At 46.3% G+C, this 18,167-nt stretch overlaps 1 protein-coding gene and 1 long non-coding RNA gene across 3 annotated transcripts; both read left to right on the top strand.

Annotated features, from left to right (window-relative positions):
• The first annotated feature begins 7,580 nt into the window (after nucleotides 1-7,580).
• LOC109754217 (G-type lectin S-receptor-like serine/threonine-protein kinase At2g19130) lies at nucleotides 7,581-10,420 on the top strand. The gene has a single exon (XM_020313132.4). It carries the CDS (start codon nucleotides 7,689-7,691, stop codon nucleotides 10,140-10,142), a length of 2,454 nt encoding a protein of 817 aa, XP_020168721.1. The 5' UTR covers nucleotides 7,581-7,688; the 3' UTR covers nucleotides 10,143-10,420.
• Nucleotides 10,421-11,429: 1,009 nt separating this feature from the next.
• On the top strand, nucleotides 11,430-17,921 carry LOC120968174 (uncharacterized). Of its 2 annotated transcripts, XR_005762371.3 has the most exons (3): nucleotides 11,457-13,206; nucleotides 13,303-13,520; nucleotides 17,513-17,921. It is a non-coding gene; the product is annotated as an uncharacterized lncRNA (long non-coding RNA). The 2 variants fall into 2 exon arrangements; XR_006666384.2 differs by having other exon boundaries at nucleotides 11,430-13,520.
• Nucleotides 17,922-18,167: the final 246 nt, after the last annotated feature.

The raw sequence follows: 18,167 nt of genomic DNA, 5'->3' as shown, positions 1-18,167 counted from the left end.
TATGTGCTTCACTTATATGTTTTGAGCTAAATAATTTTGCTCTAGTGCTTCGCTTATATCTTTTAGAGCACGGTGGCGGTTTTATTTTTTAGAAATTATTGATCTCTCATGCTTCACTTATATTATTTTGAGAGTCCTTTAGAACAGCATGGTAATTTGCTTTGGCTATAAAATTAGTCCTAATATGATAGGCATCCAAGATGGATATAATAAAAACTTTCATATAAGTGCATTGAATAGTAAGAGAAGTTTGATACTTGACAATTGTTTTGAGATATGGAGATAGTGATATTAAAGTTGTGCTAGTTGAGTAGTTGTGAATTTGAGAAATACTTGTTTTGAAGTTTGCAAGTCCCGTAGCATGCACGTATGGTAACCGTTGAGTAACAAATTTGAAACATGAGGTGTTCTTTGATTGTCATCCTTATGAGTGGAGGTCGGGGACGAGCGATGGTCTTTTCCTACCAATCTATCCCCCTAGGAGCATGCGCGTAGTGCTTGGTTTTTGATGACTTGTATATTTTTGCAATAAGTATGTGAGTTCTTTATGACTAATGTTGAGTCCATGGATTATACGCACTCTCATCCTTCCATCATTGCTTGCCTCTTCGGTACCATGCATTGCCCTTTCTCACCTTGAGAGTTGGTGCAAGCTTCGCCGGTGCATCCAAACCCCATGATATGATATGCTCTATCACACATAAACCTCCTTATATCTTCCTCAAAACAGCCACCATACCTACCTATTATGGCATTTCCATAGTCATTCCGAGATATATTGCCATGCAACTTTCCACCGTTCCATTTATTATGATGCCTTCATCATTGTCATATTGCCTTGCATCATCATGTAGTTGACATCATATTTGTGGCAAAGCCACCATGCATATTATTTCATACATGTCACTCTTGATTCATTGCCCATCCCGGTACACCGCCGGAGGCATTCATATAGAGTAATATTTTGTTCTAGTATCGAGTTGTAATCATTGAGTTGTAAATAAATAGAAGTGTGATGATCATCATTAATAGAGCATTGTCCCAAATAAAAAAAGGAAGAAAGGCCAAATAAAGAAAAAGGAAGGCCCAAAAAAGAAATAAAAAAGAAGAAATAAAAAGGGACAATGCTACTATCCTTTTTCCACACCTGTGCTTCAAAGTAGCACCATGATCTTTATGATAGAGAGTCTCTTGTTTTGTCACTTTCATATACTAGTGGGAATTTTTCATTATAGAACTTGGCTTGTATATTCCAACAATGGGCTTCCTCAAATGCCCTAGGTCTTCGTGAGCAAGCAAGTTGGATGCACACCCACTTAGTTTCTTTTGTTGAGCTTTCATACATTTATAGCTCTAGTGCATTCGTTGCATGGCAATCCCTACTCCTTGCATTGACATCAATTGTTGGGCATCTCCCTAGCCCATTGATTAGCCGCGTCAATGTGAGACTTTCTCCTTTTTTGTCTTCTCCACACAACCCCCATCATCATATTCTATTCCACCCATAGTGCTATATCCATGGCGCACGCTCATGTATTGCGTGAAAGTTGAAAAAAGTTTGAGATTACTAAAGTATGAAACAATTGCTTGGCTTGTCATCGGGGTTGTGCATGATGAGAACATTCTTGTGTGACGAAAATGGAGCATGACCAAACTATATGATTTTGTAGGGATGAACTTTCTTTGGCCATGTTATTTTGAGAAAACATAATTGCTTAGTTAGTATGCTTGAAGTATTATTATTTTTATGTCAATATTAAACTTTTATCTTGAATCTTTTCGGATCTGAACATTCATGCCACAATAAAGAAAAATTACATTGAAGAATATGCTAGGTAGCATTCCACATCAAAAATTCTGTTTTTATCATTTACCTACTCGAGGACGAGCAGGAATTAAGCTTGGGGATGCTTGATACGTCTCCAACGTATCTATAATTTTTATTGTTCCATGCTATTATATTATCTGTTTTGGATGTTTAATGGGCTTTATTGTACACTTTTATATTATTTTTGGGACTAACCCAAGGCCCAGTGCAAATTGTTGTTTTTTTGCCTATTTCAGTGTTTCGCAGAAAAGGAATATCAAACGGAATCCAAACGGAATGAAACCTTCGGGAAAGTGATTTTTGGAACAAACGTGATCCAGAGGACTTGGAGTGGACGTCAAGAAAGAACCGGGGAGGCCACGAGGCAGGGAGGCGCGCCTGCCCCCTGGACGTGCCCCCCACCCTTGTGGGCCCCTCGTGGCTCCCCTGACTGACTTCCTTCGCCTATATATACTCATATACCCCGAAAACATCCAAGAGCACGACGAAACCCTATTTCCACCGCCGCAACTCTCTGTACCCGTGAGATCCCATCTTGGGGCCTTTTCCGGCGCTCCGCCGGAGGGGGAATCGATCACGGAGGGCTTCTACATCAACACCATAGCCTCTCTAATGATGTGTGAGTAGTTTACCTCAGACCTTCGGGTCCATAGTTATTAGCTAGATGGCTTCTTCTCTCTCTTTGGATCTCAATACAAAGTTCTCCTCGATCTTCTTGGAGATCTATTCGATGTAACTCTTTTTTGCGGTGTGTTTGTCGAGATCCGATGAATTGTGGGTTTATAATCAAGATTATCTATGAACAATATTTGAATCTCCTCTGTATTCTTTTATGTATGATTTGATATCTTTGCAAGTCTCTTTGAATTATCAGTTTGGTTTGGCCTACTAGATTGATCTTTCTTGCAATGAGAGAAGTGCTTAGCTTTGGGTTCAATCATGCGGTGCTCGATTCCAGTGACAGAAGGGGAAACGACACGTATTGTATTGTTGCCATCGAGGATAAAAAGATGGGGTTATATCATGTTGCTTGAGTTTATCCCTCTACATCATGTCATCTTGCCTAATGTGTTACTCTGTTCTTATGAACTTAATAATCTAGATGCATGCTGGATAGCGGTCGATGTGTGGAGTAATAGTAGTAGATGCAGAATCGTTTCGGTCTATTTGTCGCGGACGTGATGCCTATATACATGATGATGCCTAGATATTCTCATAACTATGCACTATTCTATCAATTGCTCGACAGTAATTTGTTCACCCACCGTAATACTTATGCTATCTTGAGAGAAGCTACTAGTGAAACCTATGGCCACCGGGTCTATTTTCCATCATATTAATCTCCCGTCAACTAGCTATTTCTGTCGCCGTTTATTTTGCAATCTTTACTTTCAATCTTTATCATAAAAATACCCAAAATATTATTTTATCATCTCTATCAGATCTCACTTTTGCAAGTGGCCGTGAAGGGATTGACAACCCCTTTATCGCGTTGGTTGCAAGGTTCTTATTTGTTTGTGTGGGTACGAGGGAAAACCAACGCATGCTCAAGAGGTAGCACTGGAGGAGGCCAATGTCGACCGCCCGGAGGAGGAGCGAGTTCAGGACGTCGATGATAATGGTGAACAGCATGGGGGAGATAGGGTCGCCCTGTCTGAGGCCGCAAGCATGGTCGATAGGTGGGCCGGGGTGGCCATTGATCATGACCTGTGTCGACGCGGTGGAGAGAAGGATCGAGATCCAGTCTCGCCAACGGTGGCCGAAGCCGAGGTGCTGCAGGACCTGTAGTAGGAAAGGCCATGAGACGCAATCAAAGGCCCAGGCGATGTCGAGCTTGAGTAGCATGCGGGGGGTCTTGTGGTTATGGAGGAGGCGCGCAGTTTGTTGAACAAGAAGAAAGTTGTCGTGGATGCACCGTCCAGCGATGAACGCGCTTTGGTTCGTGGAGATCATCGAGCTTAGCCTTGGAGCGAGACGCAAGGCTAGAACTTTGGCGAAAAGCTTGGAAATCAGGTGGATGAGACTTATGGGCCGGTAGTCCGAGAGAGAGGCGGCATCGGGTCTCTTGGGGAGCAGTGTGAGGAGGGCCTCGTTGAGCTTTTGGAAGCCGCGCCCATTCATGGTGTAGAGCTTGTCAAAAGCATCGCAAATATCCTGCTTGATGATGTCCCAACAGGCGCGTAAGAACTCAGAGGTGAAGCCGTCGGGGCCAGGTGCCTTTCCCATTGGTAGGCTTTTCACGGCTCGCCAAATTTCGTCCTCGGAGAAATGGGCCTCGAGGTCCAGGAGGTCAAAGGAATTGACGTGCAGGCTAGTCAGATCCAGCGTGAGGTCGTGCCTAGAGTCGGTGCCAAGGATATTGGTGAAGTGGTTGTAGGCCGCCTCGGCCATGCCCTCGTGGTCCGAGACCACCTGCTCGCCCACGCGCACGGAAGCCATGTAGTTGCGCTGCTTGCGGTGCGAGGCATGCACCTTAAGCGCAGGCACAGAAGCGTCATCACTGCGAAGCCAAGCTAGGCGCACACGCTGTCGCACACTCGTTCGTCCGAGGGAGGCGAGTCCGAGGTAGGAAGCCCTGCGTCTGAGCCAGGCTTCGCCGGTGGAGAGGGGTCGTAGGTCCTGGGCAGCGTCAAGTCGCGCAATGATCTCGCGTGCCACCATGAACTAGAGGAACACGTTTCCAATGGTGCGGGCGCTCCAGCGTTGGAGGTGCCTAGCGGTGCTCTTGAGGCGGGAGACGAGTCACCAGAAGGGGTCGGGGTCAGGTGGCAAAGCATTCCATCCCTCTTGGACGGCACCCTGGAGACCCTCCATTTTTGGCCAAAAGCGTTCGAAATGGAACCGCCTAGCCCCGGGTGGGCGCGCAGCGCAGTCGTTGACCAATGGGCAGTGATCGGATGCGGCGTAGGTGAGGCAGTGCAGCAGGCAGTTTGGGTGCTCAATTTCCCAACCGGAGCTGCAAAGAACACGATCATTGCGCACGAGCGTAGGGGAGTTGCGCTCGCTCGACCACGTGTAGCGGCGGCCATGAAGGTACATGTCTCGTAGCTCCTCATCAGCGATGAACCGTCTGAACCTGCTCATGACACAGTGGTTGAGGTTCGAGTTGTTTTTATCCGCCACGGAGGTGATCATGTTGAAGTCCCCTCCGATGAGCCAAGGACCGATGCGGGAGGCGCGCACGTCCTGGAGATCAGCGAGAAGGTCGAGCTTTGCATGGTCGTCCTGTGGGCCATACACACCAGTTAACCACCAGTGGTTGTGCTGTTCGGGGGGTGACCAGTGCCGTAATGTGGTGCTCGCCAATCAATGGGTTGCAAATGGAGGTCTCCGATCGCCGCCAGGCAAGGAGAACGCCGCCGCGGGTGCCGGTTGCCGGTAGGAAGTAGGAGTCCTCAAACTGTGGGCCAAGAGTGTCGAGTACGATGGAGTCCGAGACGTGAGCTAGTTTCGTCTCTTGGAGGCAGACAATGGAAGGGGATGCAGTGGAGATCACACTGCGCACAGCCGAGCGTTTAGCACTGGAGTTTAAACCCCGCACGTTCCAAAATACTATTTTGAGGTTACAATCCATGGGGAGGATGGGGGGCGTTGCAGGCAAGAGCGAATAGACCACGCCTCGACTACGCGCGGTTGGGCCCGCTCGGGGCAAGCCTCAGGGTTGGAGAAGCTTGGCACCTGCCATCCATAGAAATCTGCGAAGGCTTCCAACATGTCCTCCGCGAGTGGTCGCTCGAAGATGCGGGCATATTTTCTCAGCATGTCGTTGGAGATGGGTGTGTCGTCACTCTCAATGAGCACAAGGCGCCTGAGCAGCACACGTTTAGCCTTCATTTCCGAGTCCAACCCACCGTCAGCCTTCGCAATCCTGAAGCTGCGCCTGGGGGTGAAATCGCGTTCCTGCGCTGGCATGCAGGCGGGGTGGGGAGCACATGCTGGGGGTGGATGGAGATCACGTCCAAAAACGAAGCCAGGGGACTGCATGGTCCACTGCGCGTTGATTGGGCTGCATGGTGACGTCGCTGTCAACAGCCAAGCGGGCGTCCTGATCAGGGGCCAATGGGGCAGCCAGCATGATCCTGGTAGGGCTGGACCCACCGCCTACCCATGCTAAAATTATACAATATAAAATGTTAAGTCATGACGCATCTACTAGTATTGATTTCACATTGTGAATGGTTGTATTTTTTCTATAAAGTTGGTCAAACTTTACTAGGCTTGGCTTCAGACAAATCTTATATGCAAACTAAAAATGACTGGAGGGAGTATTAAATAGCAAAAATCTTTATAAAAACACCCTTATAGTAATTGAGAAAGCATCCAAGTCCACAAAGGTGATGAAGTCTTCTTCCTCCCGCATCCACCGACGGCGGGGCAGGCCGTGAGCAAAGCTCGATGCTGCCTATGGGGACAGCATCGCAGCGCAAAAAAACTTGTTGAATCCCAAGAGCTTGTACAAGCAGTGGCCAGAAAGTCGTCGATATAGACTAGAAGACACCGACGATCGAGATCTATGGTACAAAATTGCCACCTCAGAGAAGAAAACGGAGAACGCCTGAAGGATGTCCCAGATAACACTGATGTCTAACAATGTCACAAAAATTCAAATTCAAATTCATAACACAACTCGGGAAAAAGGGCAAATTTGACACTGAATAGAGCCTAATGTATGTCGGGCTTTTAATATTTTTTCCCTAACGCCAATTCATCATTTTGTTGTTGAAGTTAGGTTTCAAATATTGCTGGATATTTATGATAACATGTATTCATCTGTCCACGGTTACAAGGTTGAGCGTTGGTGCATCGAGGATGATAAGGTTGATCGGCCAACAATCGGGCAGCTAGTTCGGATTCTTGAAAGGCTAGTTGAGATCACAATGCCCCTGATGCCAAGACTGCTCCAAGCTATGGCCGGAAGCGCGCATTCAACATGTTCCTTTTTTGTTTCGGAAAAATGAGTTGCATACCATGTACTTCCTTCGTTCCTAAATATAAGTCTTTTTAGACATTTCAAATGGACTACAACATACGGATGTATGTAGATATATTTTAAAGTATAGATTCACTCATTTTCACTTGTTGAAATCTATAAAAAGACTTATATTTGGGAACGGAGGGAGTATTTCAGTTTAGCTGTACTTAACATGAATTTTCTAGCTTCTAAGATCCAACTTGGAAGCTTATCTTAGCCTTGTTTATTGTTTTGCCTTTTTGAAAGAGATTAGCCTTGTTACAACAGCTAGCAGGGTGTGCTGCACAATCAACATCCTTATAGGATACTGGAAATGTCCGACATAATGGTAGCCGTGGCGGATGGCACGGTCACGAAACTTAGCCGTGCCGGCAATGCTACTCCCATGACAGCGCGCTCATCTTCACCTACTGTATCCCATAAACCCAAACTATTACGTAATAAATAATATACATGTACACCAAACAAAAGGAACGACGTCACTCTTATCATTAAGCCATACATACACATCGGTATGTGGGTATCTGAACTTTAGACAGTTTTTAATCTGGGGTATGCAACTACCTCTTCTGGCCTGCGCGTCAGGTAACCGGAGGAGAGCGACGACCAAATTTCGATTTCGACCGGTAAACCAACTGCCTGGCGCTCACATCCCAGCGTTCTTCTTCCTCCACCCTTTTCATTTCCACCACGCAAATCCTGCCGTGCATGCCATGCAAGAAGCATTTCATCATCACCACTGAAAAAACTTTTACTAGTTTGGATGTTGTGCTTGGCTCCATAGTGCCATGGCCGCTCAGCACCCACTCTATACATTTCCAGCCTCTGCACAACAACAACCACAACAGCAAGCCTTTGCACGTACGCTCTCGCCACCTTCAGTTCACCATGCCCCCCTTCCTAGTTGCCTTCACCGTCCTCTTGTGCCTACGCACCCCGACCAGTTCTGCCGTGACGGACACCATCTTGGCCGGCCAAGCGCTCGCCGTCGACGACAAGCTCGTCTCCAGCAATGGCAGGTACGCGCTCGGCTTCTTCCAGACCAGACACACTGCCAACTGGTACCTGGGCATATGGTTCAACACAATCCCCAAGTTCACTTCAGCATGGGTTGCAAATAGGGATAGACCCATCAAGAACACCACCTCACTGGAGCTCACAATCTCCCACGACGGCAACCTTGTCATCTTAAACCGGTCTGCCAAATCCGTAGTCTGGTCTACACAAGCAAACATCACAAGAAATAGCTCTGCTGCTAGGCTGTTGAGCAGTGGAAATCTCATCCTGACAGACTCTTCGGACTCATCACAGGTTCTATGGCAGAGCTTTGATCACCCCACAGATACATTTTTCCCTGGGGCGAAACTTGGATGGGACAAGGTCACCGGCCTGAATCGCCGTTTGGTTTCTTGGAAAAACATAATCGACCCAGCTACCGGTGTGTACTGTGAGCAGTTAGACCCCAGTGGCATTAACCAGGTATTTCTTGTAGCATTGAACTCATCCACACACTACTGGTCCACCGGTGTGTGGAACGGCCAATATTTCACTGCAATTCCAGAGATGTCAGCCGCCCACTATATTAGTCCAAAATTTGTCGACAACGACCGTGAGAAGTACGTGACATATGATTTAGTAGATGAATACATGGATCCAAATATGGTTACTCGTCATGTAGTTGACGTCTCAGGTCAAATAAAGGCATTCATTTGGATGAAGGGCTTAGAGGATTGGCTAATGGTCAATACCCAACCAAGAGCTCAGTGTGATGTCCATGCAATTTGCGGTCCTTTCACAATTTGCACTGATAATGAAGTGCCACACTGCAATTGTATGGTGGGCTTCAAGATAACATCGCCTAAGGATTGGGAGCTAGAAGATCGGGCGGGTGGGTGCTCGAGAAATACTCAGTTAGACTGCATTAGCAACAAAAGCACAACACACACCACAGACAAGTTCTATTCTGTGCCATGTGTTAAACTGCCCCAGGATGTCCCAAAAGTAGAAGCTGCTGCAAGCACGAATGAGTGCGCACAGGTTTGCCTCAGTGATTGCTCTTGCACAGCATACTCCTTTGGCAACAATGGATGTTTCATGTGGCATAATGAATTGCTCAACATAAGAGCACTAAAATGCAGTGGCACTACTACTTCAAATGGAGAAACTCTTCACCTTCGTCTTTCTGCTAAAGATGTACTACAAAGTTTGAGAAACAACAGAAGAGGGATCGCTATTGCAGTTGCAACTGGTATGGGTGTTTCTGCTCTAGGCTTATTTGCACTCATGCTCTTACTGTTGATTTGGACAAAGAAAGTGTTGAGCTCTGGTCAAATAATCAATGAATCCCAGGTTTGTACTGGAATCATGGCATTTAGATACAATGATTTACAACGGGCAACAAAAAATTTCACAGATAAGTTGGGGGGAGGCAGTTTTGGCTCTGTATTCAAGGGGCTTATAAAGGGCTCAAATGCCATAGCAGTGAAGAGGCTTGATGGTGCTTATCAAGGAGAGAAGCAATTCAGAGCTGAAGTGAGCTCAATTGGAGCTGTCCAGCACATAAATTTAGTTAAGCTTGTTGGTTTCTGTTGTGAGGGCTCCAAGAGGTTGCTTGTTTATGAATACATGTCAAATCGCTCTCTTGATGTCCATCTATTTCGAAGCAGTTCAGTTTTGAATTGGACTGCTAGGTATCAGATAGGCCTAGGAGTTGCAAGAGGATTAGCCTACTTGCATGACAGCTGCCGAGACTGCATCATACACTGTGATATCAAGCCAGAAAACATACTTCTTGATGCTTCACTCCTTCCAAAAATTGCAGACTTCGGGATGGCAAAACTCTTAGGAAGGGATTATAGCCGAGTATTGACAACAATGAGAGGAACTACAGGGTACCTTGCGCCTGAATGGCTGACGGGAGTTCACATTACACCAAAAGTCGATGTTTTTAGCTACGGGATGGTGTTGCTGGAAATAGTATCTGGAAGGAGGAACTCATGTGCTTTATATCCTAGTGATGGCAACCCTGATGTTTATTTTCCTGTGCATGCCGCACATAAGCTTATTGAAGGAGACGTTGGGAGTTTGGTAGATCACAAGCTACATGGTACTGCCAATCTGGATGAGGTTGAAATTGCTTGCAAGGTTGCGTGTTGGTGCCTCCAAGACAATGAGCTTGATCGGCCAACAATGGGACAGGTGGTTCAGATTCTCGAAGGGCTAGTTGAGATCACAATGCCCCCGATACCAAGACTGCTCCAAGCTATGGCTGGAAGCTCACATTCAACATGTTCGTTTTTTGTTTCAGGAAAACGAGCTGCATTGCGCACTTTGGCATTATAATATATGTCTATCTTTAAGGCTAAAGTTGTATTTACTACTAGAAGACTGTAACGCTTATACTCCCTCCTTCAGGAAATACTTGTCAGCGAAATGGATGTATCTAGACGTATTTTAATTCTAGATGCATCCATTTTTATCCATTTATGTGACAAGTATTTTCGGACGGAGGGGGTATGATTGAAGAAAACAGCTGGGTATGATTGAAGAAAACAGCTGTATTTTGTACCAATTTGTAACTATATATCCTAATCATCGGTATAATATGTGGCCTATCGAAATAGGCGTCATAGATATTTCAGTTTTTCTCTACTTAACTGTAATTTCTACTAGCTTTTAAGATCCAACTTGGAAGCTCATTCTAGGCTTTTTTTTCAGTAAGAGCTTAGCCTTGTTACAGCTCATCCTAGCAGGGTGGCATAATGGTAGCCATGGCGGCATGCTGCGGCAATGCTACAGCCAAAACAGCGCGCTCATCTTCGCCTACGGTTTCCCATAAAACTCACCGGTAAAGGCAGCAGGCTCTGAATCTCTGATATGGTCCAAGGCATGCATGCGGTGACCCTTGCTCAGTGACGGGGTGCACGCGGATGGCAGCCTGGCTGAATAGGAGGTAGAGCCGTAGAGGAGCCGCAATTTCAGCCGGGGTTGATGGAGACGGCGGCCATCTCGACCTCCGGTGCGGGAAGCTGAAAAATAAGCGAGGGAAAATGGCGCACTGTGACGCGAATAGAATCGGACGAGGCTCACTGGCGAGGGCAATCGGCGGCGTGGCGGGGGACTCGATCCCAAGCTCGCCTCCAGAGATCGAAGGGCTGGATCGTTGAATAATGGGGAATTGGGGAAGTGGTAGAAGGAAACTCGCGTGTAGGTCTTCCGGGCACGGCAAGTAGAGAAGAATCAGGAGAAGGAGCTCACACCATCAAGCCTGTTTTCAATGCTTCACTCAGGTATCTTTCAGTTATCTCAGACTCCAAGGTTTCAGAAACGTTGGAAGGAGATGGAGCGCGAGACTCGTGAGACACGCTGGCGCGTCACGTACGTCGCCGACCTCATCACAGCGCGCGTTCTCACCGCCGCCGCCGGCGAGATCATTCTCCGGCACGGCGCGCTTCGCATGATCCTGGTTGACACGCGTGGCGTGACGGTGGATGCGCGATATTTGCACGAGGGGGAGTGCATCGAGCCAGATCAGATCATTTCCTTCCCGTGTCACCGGGCTAGGGTTGACCGTGCGCCATGCACGGAGACGCGGGAGGTGGGGACATACATGCCGGTGGGGGAGGGGAGGAGCCATGCAGCGGTCGGATGTGGTACATCTGGCAGCACACGAGGCGTCGAGGTGGATCCATGGCGGTCTCACCGCCATGGCGGGCCCAGATCTGACCAGGGGGAGACCGCGGGATGTGGAGAGGGAGCGGACGCATCATATCCCCCCCCCCCACCTACCTCCATTATTGAGAGCCGCAACTCTCATCTCGCTCCGCTCTTCGGGCACCTATGGGAGAAAACTAGGGTTTGCCATTCCTCTTCTCCCCCCTCGCGAGATTCCTTCGGGTGGTTGCGCGGCAAGGTTGGCGGCGATGAGCGCTCCTTTGCTCAGGTGGCGGGTGCTCGCACGCGCGGGCGCGGTACTTCGCCCGCATCGATGGGAGATCGCGGTGGAGGCAGATCTGGAGGATGGCGCGACTCCTCGGCGCGCGGTGGGTTCGGCGGAGGACACAAGACGGCGCAAGCGAATCCCTCTCGCCACATGGTGTGGCAGCGCCCAGATCCACCGCCGCCGCCATCTGGAGGGGCGAGATCTGGCGGAGGTACTGAAGATCGATGGGAGGCTGCGGCACGGCGATGGGAGGAGACGCCAAGGCATCGGCGAATACGACGACGTCGAAGGCTCACACGGCATCATCGGCAACAGTTGATGCTCCAGATCCAGCTGCCAAGGTCAACGACAAGCTCTGCCTCAACTGCAACCTTCCAGGTCACTTTGCTCCACGCTGTCCTACTGTTCGTTGTGAGAAATGCAATAAGCTTGGGCATATGGCGCAGTTGTGTCAAACACTGAGGCCGTGGGAGTGCGTGCCTTTTCTCTGTGGATTCCAATCCCCTGGGCAGGGCTTTTTCTATATCCCTGATATGTGTGCTGCTAAAAAGAATGAGAAAACGAACAATGTGATGATTTCTATTGTGGAGGGGAGTGCCACAGCTAAAGAAATTGAGTCTGAGTTTAATGGTTTCTTTGCTCATAAGCCTGGTAAAAATAAATGGAGTTGTACAGCTCGTCCCATTGGTCATAATCAATTTGTGATGAGATTTCCTAATTCCAGTGAGGTGGAGAGGGCCTGTTGCTATGGGAAACGCCTACCTGTGAAAGATGGGGCTGCTGTGGTCAATTTAAAGCCCTGGTCAGCTTCAGTTGGTGCTGAAGGGGAGATGGAAAAAAGCCTGGGTTAGAGTTAGTAATATTCCTTTAGAGAAAAGATGTTCTAAACATGTTGCATATGCAGGAGGGTTGGTAGGTATCACTCTAGAGGTGGATGAATCTACTCTGCATAAGCCTGAGTACGTTAGAATTCTTCTGGGATGTAGACAGGTGAAAAAAATCCCCCCCCCCCCACTGCTGAGGGCATGTTGGGGGAACAATTCTATGACTTTTACTATGAGGTTGAAAAATTTGTGACGGCTGGAGGAGAGAAAAATCAGGCCTCTGTCATTGTGGACAGCAGTGCATCGCCTTCTTTCCCAAAGAAAGCCAGGATGAATTCATATCCTGCTTCTTCTGATGGGCAGGGGGAAACCAGTGCATCTATGATTGGAAATTTCTCTTCTCAAAATTATGAAAAGGGGACACAAAGACTATCTGCAGTGGCTGAAAGTGAGGAGGAGGGGGAAAGTGATGAGGGGAACCATACTGAGCTTTTGCTCGAATCTATGGCCAGAGAATATGCAGCTGATAAAATGTCTTATCCTGAATCACCAGCAGAAAATTCATATGAGCAAAAATCTGATGAGATATTAGGTGATGATATGGAAAGGTCTCCTAATGCTGCTGGCAACATGAAAAAAGGTGCTTGGGATATTATCCAAACTCATATTCCTCCATCTCCGATGTTTATGCACTATGTTGATGACTCTTATGGAGAAAAGTTTCCTCCCTTGTCAGATTATGTGGTGTGGCCATCTCTGCCTCATATTGTACCCCTTGAGGAAGCGTCTACAGAAGGGGGGACAATCACATTGTTTACACTGTTGAATCGCCATCTGGGTCTCCAATGCATGATACTATGGCTCCTGAAGGGCGGGCTTCGCGCAGGCAGTTTCAGAAACTGGAGCGTGTGGAGGAGACGGCCACCAACAGACTGAAGAAGTGCGATGCTGAAGGTAAAAAAATATCCCACTTGAATAATCAATTTTCTGTGTTGGATGATAGTGCTATTGTTGCTCGGGCTACTATGATGGGGGTGCAAATTCCTGATGATAACCTTGATACGATAGATATTCTGCGTGAATTATAAATATCTAGGAACCTGTTACATGATAAGAGGGCTGAATCTAACCCTCCTCCTATCACTATCAATGATGGACTGGGTAATGATATTCCCTTATTATTAACTTGGGATAATGAAAGTATAGATGATGATGAGCCTTATATCCTGGTACAGTCTAGACAAAAAAGGAAACAAGCCCAACATAGGAAAAAATTAAAGGTCTGTCTCCTAATGATATGGACAGACCTGTAACTAGGAGTCGGATGAAAAAGAGGGATGGTAAGTCTGCCCTGAATCCTGGCAGACCTACTAGGGAGAGGGGGAAACCTGCAAGATATAAATGTTAGGACTTTTCTGGAATTGTAGGGGGGCAGGCAAGAAAGGCATGTCTACCTGCCTCACTGATATTATTAATGCCAATGATGTGGATTTTATTGGTCTTCAAGAGACTATGAAAAAATCTTATAATCCTTCCTTTTTTTTAGGAAGTTGGACCCTGGGGAAAATTTTAATTGGGAGTGGATTCCTTCCAGGGGGAAATCTGGAGGTATTTTAGGTGGTATCAATAAAGACAAATTCGATCTTATCAATGTTAAACATGGTAAATATGTCCTTCAAATGGACTTTTTTGATAAAGGTAAGAAATGCAATTGGGCCCTGCTAGTGGTGTATGGAGCAGCTCATGATGAAAGTAAACCAGAATTCATTGCGGAACTATCTAATATGTGCAATAGTACCCACATTCCTTATTTGGTGGGAGGAGACTTCAATATCCTTAGGCACAGTGGAGACTATAACAAAAAAACCCATGTCCCATTTTCCTGAGGTGTTCAATTCAGTCATCCACCTGCTAGGGCTTAGAGAGATTTGTATGTCAGGAGGGTGTTATACTTGGTCCAACAAGCAGGAAAATCCTACCCTGGAGAAGTTGGATAGGGTATTAATGTCATATGACTGAGAGGACTTGTATCCTCTTGCTTCAGTTAGTAAGCTAGTGAGGGAGTTATCAGACCATAATCCTTTGCTGTTGAATGGGGGTCTGGCCTCCTCTAGAGCACTAGGTAATAGGTGCTTTAAGTTCGATAACAATTGGCTTAATAACCCAGATATTTTGCCTCTGGTTGCTGAAATTTGGTCGAGACCTGTGTATACCGAGGATCCTATTGACACACTAAATATAAAACTGAAGAGAATTAAAAAATTCTTTAAGGGGTGGGGCTCCAATATTTTTGGACACAGCAAAATCAGAAGAAACATCATTAAGCTTGAACTACAGGAATTGGAAGGGCTTGAGGAGACTGTTGGGTTATGTGGACAAGCCTATACCAGAAAACTGGAAATTTTGCTAGAGCTAAACAACATGTATGTGGAAGAAGAGCTGTATTGGCATCAATTCTGTACTCAGAGATGGCTCCTGAAAGGAGATAACAATACTGACTTTTTTCATAAGGTAGCAAATGGCCGCCGGAGAAAACATTCCATGATCTCGCTGGAATGTGGTGCGATCATTATTGAAGGGACTAAGAACCTCCTGGCTCATGCTACTGAGTACTATAAGAACCTCTTCGTACCAGCACCTGGTAATCTTTGCCGTATTGACGAAAATCTTTGGTCTCATGAGGAGAGGATCTCCTCCGAAGACATTGATGACCTGACTAGACCTTTCTCTATTGATGAAATTAAAAAGGCTTTGTTCGATATGAAATCTAACCGGGCACCTGGGCCTGATAATATTCCGGTTGAATTTTATCAACATTGCTGGGAGGTCGTAGCTCCGGACTTATTTGCTCTGTTTGAATGGTTCTATGAGGGGAAACTGGATGTGCAAAGGTTGAACTATGGCATTATTACCTTACTACCCAAGTCGACTGATGCTAGTAGAATACAGCAATACAAACCAATTTGTTTACTACGTTGTTCGTACAAGCTTATTACCAAGGTCATGGACCTTAGGGTTGGAAAATATGCACATAAACTGTTCAGCATACAGCAAAATGCTTTTATCAAAGGGAGGCATATAGATGGCATTTTATCCCTCCATGAGATTATGCACTACACTCATGTCAAAAAACAAAAAGGAGTGGTTCTCAAGCTTGATTTTGAGAAAGCCTATGACAAAGTCAATTGGGACTTTTTGCTAGAATGTCATGTTAAACGTGGTTTTAATCAAAAATGGTGCGGATGGGTAAATCGGATCCTAAGGAATGGGACGGTTAGTGTTAAGATCAATGATGAGCTAGGTCCGTATATACAGAGTGCTAAAGGGGTCAGGCAAGGTGATCCACACTCTCCGTTCCTGTTTAACCTTGCGGCAGAATGCCTAACTAAGATGATGACCTCGGCCTAGAAAAATGGCCTAGTCAAAGGGCTGGCTTCTGATCTTATAGAGGATGGAGTGGGGATTCTGCAATATGCAGATGATACTGTCATCTGCTTTGAGCATGATTTAGATAAAGCTATTAATGTCAAACTATTGCTTTATTTGTTTGAACTCATGTCTGGATTGAAAATTAACTTCGACAAGAGTGAAATTATCGTTATAGGAGGGGATAATGACACTGATGCAGTGTATGCTAAGATGTTTGGGTGTCAGGTGGGTTCTTTACCTATGAAATACCTGGGCACACCGATCTTATTCCACTTTAAAAAATATAGAGTTGGATTTCCTGGATGCTAAGATGATAAAAAAACTAGATGCCTGGATAGCATATGTAGCTTCATCTGGGGCTAGACTCACTTTGCTGGGTTCGAGCTTGGATGGTATCCCTTCATACCTTATGTCTATGTTCTTGTTCAACAAGATTTTTATTGATAAATTGGACAAACATTGGAGAAGATTTTTCTGGAAGAGAAAAAACAAGAAACGTGCTTACCATATGGTTAAATGGACTAAGGTTTGCCGTTCCAAAAGAATAGGTGGGCTGGGGATCAAGGATCTCCATAAGCAGAACATTAGTCTACTGACTAAATGGTGGTGGAAGCTTGAAACTAGCGATGGGTTGTGGCAGCAAATTATTCGTTCAGATATTTCAAAAACAAAACTGTAGCTAATATTCATGGTCGTTTTTCGGATTCCCCTTGCTGGAAAGCGATTATGAAAGTCAAGGAGACATATATGGCAGGGAGGGCTGTCAAGATTAATAGTGGTAACTTGGCTAGGGTTTGGCATGACCCATGGTTAGATTTTGCCCCCCTTTGTGAAAAATTCCCTATCCTATTCAGCATATGTCAGGATCAGGATGGTACTATTGCTGATTTTGTGGCAAAAGATTACAAGATGGGCTTCAGAAGCAGGCTGTTTGGGGAGGTTAATGATCAGTGGGAGTGGGTGGTATCTGAGGCAAAAAAATTGCTTTAAACACAATCCCTGACACTGTGTTTTGGAATCTCAATAAGAATAAAAGATTTACTATTAAATCTGTATATGAATGGTTGGAGAGGGATTTAGCCGGTCCTAACTATAAGTGGATTTGGAAAGCTAGTATCCCATTGAAAATCAAAATATTTCTGTGGCGGCTATTTCAAAATGCTGTGCTTACTCGGAATAATTTACAGAAGAGGAATTGGCCCGGGAATCTTGTTTGCTCTTTCTGCACTAATATGGAAACTGCAAATCATCTGTTCTTTACATGTTCACTTGCTCGAACGGTCTGGGGACCCTGGGTATCACGGCTGGAGCTTCTTGTTGCCCCCAGTCCCTATGGCAAAGTTGGGCATGGTTATATAAATTTTTCCCAAGAGGAAAAAGATTCTATATGATGATTATTGTTGCTTTGTGCTAGGGGATCTGGTGTCATCGAAACAAAGTCACGTTTGACAAATATAATGCTCGTTCTCCGCTAGAGGTTGTTTTCAGTGCGTGCTCTTTTATGTTGTATTGGACAGGACTGCTGAAAGAAGAAGATAGGTCGAAGTTTCAGGCGGGCGTGAAGAGGTTGGCTTATGCGGCAGCAGCTCTGGCGGACAGGTCTCACTCGCGAGGTGTGATGCTCTTGAGGGATGGAGATGGGATCCAGATCGGCTAACCTGCTCATTTACCAGTCCACTGGGGTTTGATGCCCGTTCTGGAAAAATCTGTGATGTTGGAAGATTATCTCTTTCTATCCCTGAGAAGGTGTGTAGCCTCTCAGGTTTCGTACTATGTCTTCGTGGTTAGGGTAGTGGCTTATCAGTGTCGTCAGGTTTTCGTCCCATGGCGGTTGATCCGTTTTAGGGTCTTCTTGTGGTGGGTTTCCTGTCGATGCTCCAGCTCGCTCCTCCCTTTTCAGTCTTATTTTGGTTGATGTCTGGAAAATTACTGGAACATTGTATTTCCGTTGATTGCAAAATTAATGAAAAGGGGTGCGAGCCCGGTTGAAAAAAAAAAGTAGAGCAGATTGCGGGAAGCTCGACTGTATGCTCAGGCGGCGGGGACAAGCCGAGCAAAGCAGAGGGCTCGAGCGGGATGTGTCGGGCGCTCGACGGCGGCGATGGCGGCGCTGCTTCGCAGCTCCGACCGAGGCTGAGGCGGAGGTTGGGGATATGTCTGACGAGTGGGACC

The sequence above is a fragment of the Aegilops tauschii genome, chromosome 7 (genome assembly GCF_002575655.3).
Source record: "Aegilops tauschii subsp. strangulata cultivar AL8/78 chromosome 7, Aet v6.0, whole genome shotgun sequence".
NCBI lineage: Eukaryota > Viridiplantae > Streptophyta > Magnoliopsida > Poales > Poaceae > Aegilops > Aegilops tauschii.
Note: the sequence above shows the minus strand (reverse complement) of the source record. Positions and strands in the feature narration are given on the sequence as shown.